Source organism: Pteropus alecto, unplaced genomic scaffold (assembly GCF_000325575.1).
Source record: "Pteropus alecto unplaced genomic scaffold, ASM32557v1 scaffold71, whole genome shotgun sequence".
In the NCBI taxonomy this organism is placed as follows: Eukaryota; Metazoa; Chordata; class Mammalia; order Chiroptera; family Pteropodidae; genus Pteropus; species Pteropus alecto.
The window spans coordinates 6,111,740-6,116,876 of NW_006433024.1; the positions used below are offsets into that span (position 1 = coordinate 6,111,740).

A 5,137-nucleotide genomic window follows, 5' to 3' on the forward strand; every position below is an offset into this window, starting at 1 on the left:
GATCTGACTGAGAAAACGACTGGATCTCGGAACAATCTGTGCCCCATTCGCTGCAGGCTTGCTCCGTAAACCCTGCCCTACGCTCCCTTTGTGTGCGGAGCAGCCTATCTCCGTCATCTGATCCTAGTGCCTGCTTTTTATTTTTTCTTTCTAAATCTCCACAATATCTTCGCGTTGCCTATGAATCCCTTCTACCGGAGTAGAGTTGGGATCTTTCTTTCGCTTGCTAGAACAGTCGAGTCCTGAGTTTCGGAAATAGGTTTTTCCCTACGCTCCCCCCACCCCCACCCCAAGCCCTTGCCTCTTAATTAAGAAAGGCTGATCCCGGAAGGAGGAGTCCAAAACGCCCAAGCCCTGGGGCGAAAACTGTCAGCAGGCTAAGCTCCGCTGCTTGAACAAAAGGCCCGGGAAGGGGGTGGGTCTAGGGTCGCAGAAGTGTGGAGAGGATGGTGGCCCCTGTGGAGGAGCATGCAAGTCCCTGGGCTCCCAGAGGAGAAACAGGAGGACAACGCTGCTGCGCGCTCTGGCCGCTCCGGGTCCCTTCAGGGCGGAGGCGGGGGAGGTGGAACGGAAGGCTGGGAGGCTCTAAGCAGCTTCGATCTACCCCGCCCCTCGGCCCACCCGTGCGGCGGCGGCTGCGGCTCCGCGGCTAGCCGGCGGTCCCTACACCCGCACCTCCCGGAGCAAACTCGGGGTGGCTGGGCGGTCTGTGCGCCTAGCTGATTGGTGGCTCTGTCTAGCCGCCGCGCGAAGTGGTCTTCACCATCTCCAGCCGCCCAGGTCCCCTCCCCCGGCCCGCTTCCTGGCTCTTCGGTGCGGAAAGGACCTTCTCCTCCCAAGCAGAGGCCCCCCTTTCCTTAGTTACCCCGACTGACTCGGACCTGGGCTCAGTGAGGCATCCGGCCCGGCGGGGGAGCTGAGCGCGGTCTCGGCGGCAACCCTTCCCTTGAGAAAGCGGGAGCCCTCTAAGCCAGCGCCGAAACTCGGGCGAGAGGGAGGGAAAAAAAGAAGAAAAAACCCAGAAACATCCAACGAGGCGTGAGGGCGACGGAGGGAAATTGATAGAATGAGGAAGGGATGGAGGCAGGAGGAGGGGCGGGGTGGAAGGAGGGGGGCGAGAAGGAGGGAGGGAGGGGGAGAGAGGGAGGGATACAGAGAGAATGAATCCTTCTCACTAGAAAAGCTGAAATTACCTTAATTCATTTTGTGTTGGGGATTTAACGTTACCTCCTATCCTCTCCCCAACCTCCACCTCCCTTTTCCTCGCCGCACACCACCTCATTCTAAATGGTACAAAGTCAAAATTTAGGAAATCGAATGTTGTGTAAAAGCTTCATAATTAATAATGAGTCTACTGTACACACACACACACACACACAGACACACACCAGAAAAGAGAACGGAAAAGAGGGAGGTGAAGGGGAAAAAGAGAGAAATCTTACATTTGAATCAGACATTTGCAGGTCCAAGTTAACTAAACTCATTATATCCGCATGAAGACTGAGCATTTTTCTTCTTCTCTCTCTTTACCCCTAGGCTCTCACCTAGGGCAATTCAAACTAGGAAAATACCAAGAAACAACCCCCCCTCTCACGCTTTCTTTCTACCTCCTCCCCTCCACTACACGTCCTCTTGGGAAGATCTAGTATCAAAATAGCTCAAGATTTGGGATTTCAGGGGGGATCCCCGCCCCGGTGCTTACCTTCTTTGCGGCTTACACCACCCCGGTGGCTAGATCCTGGAGATAAACACTTGCATTTCCCAAAGTTAACCCAGTATACCAACCCGGAGCTTGCCAAGAGTCTATTCCAGCCTACACCGCTAGGAAGCCAACTTCAGCGAGCTCAATGAGGGGACCAAACTGGGGCTCGCTTTCCAAACCCTCCGCTCCAAAATCTGATTCTTCAGCCCAGATCTCAGTGTGAGCCGACCCTTAGAAAAGACGCTTCTTAAGGGCGACACAGGGCTGGCTTTACTGCGGGGACAGGACGGCTACCTGGAGCACCACGACCTCGGACAAATCCGTTGGCTCTGTCCAAGGTGCTGAATGGACTCCGATCGCCCGGATTACACACCCGGCGCAGCAGGGAGAAAAGACTAAAAAAATCTCTAATTAAGTGGTACTTGATATTGCTCTAGACAATTTCTTCCACTTCCTTACGTTTTGTCACGTGCGGATGGCTTTGCCAAAGCCATCCAGTTAATAGTTGATCACATGTTGATGAGACCCTTTTCTTCTATGAGAGGATTACCCATTTCATTACCGGAGATATGTACTTCTGACTTATTTCTCTCCCACCAACCCCACCCCCATTTGCACCCAAACTCCCAGTCTCTACCCCATCCTTACCCCCACTCCACCCCTACCCCAACCTCTAATAGCATTATTGTTTTAGATGGAAATTAACCCCCTTGCGAATGTCAATTACATGTTCATATATAAATCATAGAATATGCTCATACACCACACACATAGAGGCAAAGAATGGAATGCAGGAAGGCTGAGAGAGAAGCATCAGCCTTGAACAGCCAATATAACACACACACACACACACCCCCTCCAGCTCCAAGTTTGTTCCACGCAGTTCCACATTGCTGTGTTAAATCTCAAATGAATCCAATTAAAGTTGCACTATGTAAAAACCCGATTCTCCTGGCCTGAGTAGCTGCTGTTCTTTGGCGTGTGAAATGCTTGGAAGAGCTGTGATATGCCCGTTGTTAAGCAACATGTCAAAATTTTTTCAATTATAATGCAGGGTTTATTGCTACTCACCATTGTGCCTTTGCTGTCCTGGAGACTCAAGTGTCTTAAAATCCCGTCTCCCCAACAGATGCTGGAAGGTAATGTGTCTTGTTTGAAGTCATCATGTGAGAAGTTCGGCTTTGCTCAGTGGATCGCCCACCACTTGGTGTGACTTATGAATCTAATAACCCTTTGCAATATCCGCAAGCTTAAACTCTCAACCACCTTGGCGACTACAGAAGACAAAGCAACTGGCATCGATGTTGAAAAACCTATAGATTTACGCAAACGCCCTCACTCCGAGAGAAACGTTTCCTTTTGAGTTATTACGTGATTCTAATGAATGAGCGAGGTTACCAATGCCTGCCCAACTGCCCTGCTATATAGAGGGTGGTTCCTGGATCTGCCTCCCAACCGCCCGTCACTGGGTGCTAGCACAGAAAGTTCCCGAGGAAAGTGAGGAGTTTCAGGGTACCCTGACAAAAACAACCCAGCCTGCACACCGCTCCCTTGCCCACTGCTCAGGTCACACCTAGGGCTCTGACAAAGCTGAGCTCTGCTTGGGAGATTTCTCTGTCGCCAGGTAAGAAAACCTTTGCCTCGTCAGGCTAGGGCGGGAAGACCGCTGGAGAACTTGTTGCTTATCAGCGCCAGCAGGCTACCGCTTTAATAATAATACCAGAAAAGCGCAGGAGGAGGGAGGAAGGGGAGTGCGGCAACGAAGACGACTATCCTTGCTATTAACGTGACCAACTCACTGTGACTCCCTTGATAAAAAGGAAACTTCTTAGAAAAGTTCGTGCCCCTCCCCCATCCCGATCATGACTAAGGGTCTCCAACTGATGAGGTCGTGAGTGATGATCAAGTGGCACGGTAAGTCCATGCTGCAAAGCAGTTCCCTTCTAAAGTCCCAGGAGGAAAAAGGGCAAAAGCCTCTTTCTTTGTCCTCCGTAAGTCAATTTACTGCTCCATCCCAAAAGCGCGCATCAGCCCGGCGACTTTCCCCTTCCCTCTTAGGGACTGATGACTAGGCGAGAGGCACCGAGGCGAGCCACTAGTTGCCCACAGAAACCTGTGTAAATCGAGCTCTCGGGCGGCTGAGTTGAATGAAGTTATGACTGCGTTTGCTCTAATGGGTTATGGCTTTTCAAATGTGAGTTAATAGCCCCGGTGCGCAGCTAGATCGGCATGGCGCGTGGCGGAGTGTGGAGCCGCAGGCAAAGGCAGGGAGGGGTGCCACCGCATCGGCTCAGCGCTCCGCGTCCGCTCGGTGCTTCTTCCTTGGAGTCGCTTCCGCATCATCCGGGGGCTCCCGGGCCGCCAGGGTGCCGGGGTGAGCGCGGCGGGAAACTGGGGCCGCGCGCAAGAGGAGCCAGGGCTAGGGTTGCGAGCAGCAGGAGGGGGCTCTCCCAGGAAGCCCTGCGGTTAGCACCCGCGCTTCTCCATCAGTGGCTGCGCAAGCTAGGAAGTGGAGAGGTCACGTGTCGGCGGAAAGTAACTTAGAAGGGAAAGGATGAACTTCAAGGAGAAGAAAAAAGCACAATAAAACAAACCATCCCCCTACCTGCTTCCACCCCGTGCCCTACCCCATGTGTAAAATAAAGGTAAAGGCGGGCGAGGTGGAAGAAGGGAGCCATTCTCTGCTGGAGACCAGGGGAGAACTCAGGAAGTCTCGGGCAACGAGGTAAGTCGACCACTGGCAATGTTCCCCAGCCTAGGGAGTCGCAAGCACAAGGTATCTTTCCACTGAAGCTGCCCTTTGGCTACCCGCAGCCGGCTCCTGCACAACCAAGCTGTGGAACCAAGGATGACTGTAAACCAGTTGTTATGGAGATGTCGGTCGCTCTGAGGAGCGCAAGAGCCCTGGGAAGTCCCCAGACGCATTTCAGGTTTCGTCGTTTTGGCACCGATCACCATGATTTTACTCTCCATCCAGGGTTCCCACGAAGGGCACCCACAAAACGCGTCACAGGCCCTGGCTGCGGCGTTATTGACTGCAGGGATGAGGCAGATAGATGCTGCAGAAGATGGTGGATAGCTCTTAAGTTTTGGAACGCCCACCTCTTTCCAATTTCCAGTTTCTTTATGCCGATCAAAAGTGCTGTATTTAAGTGTCTTTCGTGCTTCCTTATGTGTACAAACCTCAATGACAGGAGAGGATATGTTAGAACATTAACATTCAGTGGCTGCTTCAAGGTCCTGCTCCCCTACTCCTCCCATCCCAGAAATGCCTTCCTTATGGAAAACAGGTTTTACTTCCTAATTCTGTATGTAGACTTTGTTCACTGGAGTCCCCATTGGTACCGGGTTATTACTACCATAAGTCCAGTGTTGAGTTGATACGGCTCTACAAATGTTTCAGTCAACCCAGTTTATTATAGACTCTAGCCAATA

The 5,137-nt window shown here is 52.2% G+C and overlaps 1 protein-coding gene across 2 annotated transcripts in view; it reads right to left on the bottom strand.

Moving 5' to 3' along the window:
- Nucleotides 1-3,090, bottom strand: part of BDNF (brain derived neurotrophic factor) — a 53,452-nt gene extending 50,362 nt beyond the window's left edge. Inside the window, exon 1 of one of the 2 annotated variants that reach the window (XM_006907988.2) lies at nucleotides 2,774-3,090. In XM_006907988.2, coding sequence (XP_006908050.1) covers nucleotides 2,774-2,776 — 3 coding nt within the window. In that variant the 5' untranslated portion in view covers nucleotides 2,777-3,090. Of the gene's footprint in view, nucleotides 1-1,702; nucleotides 2,031-2,773 lie in introns of those variants that run through there. The other variant, XM_006907990.2, reaches the window with a different exon arrangement.
- Between the last annotated feature and the right edge of the window lie 2,047 nt (nucleotides 3,091-5,137).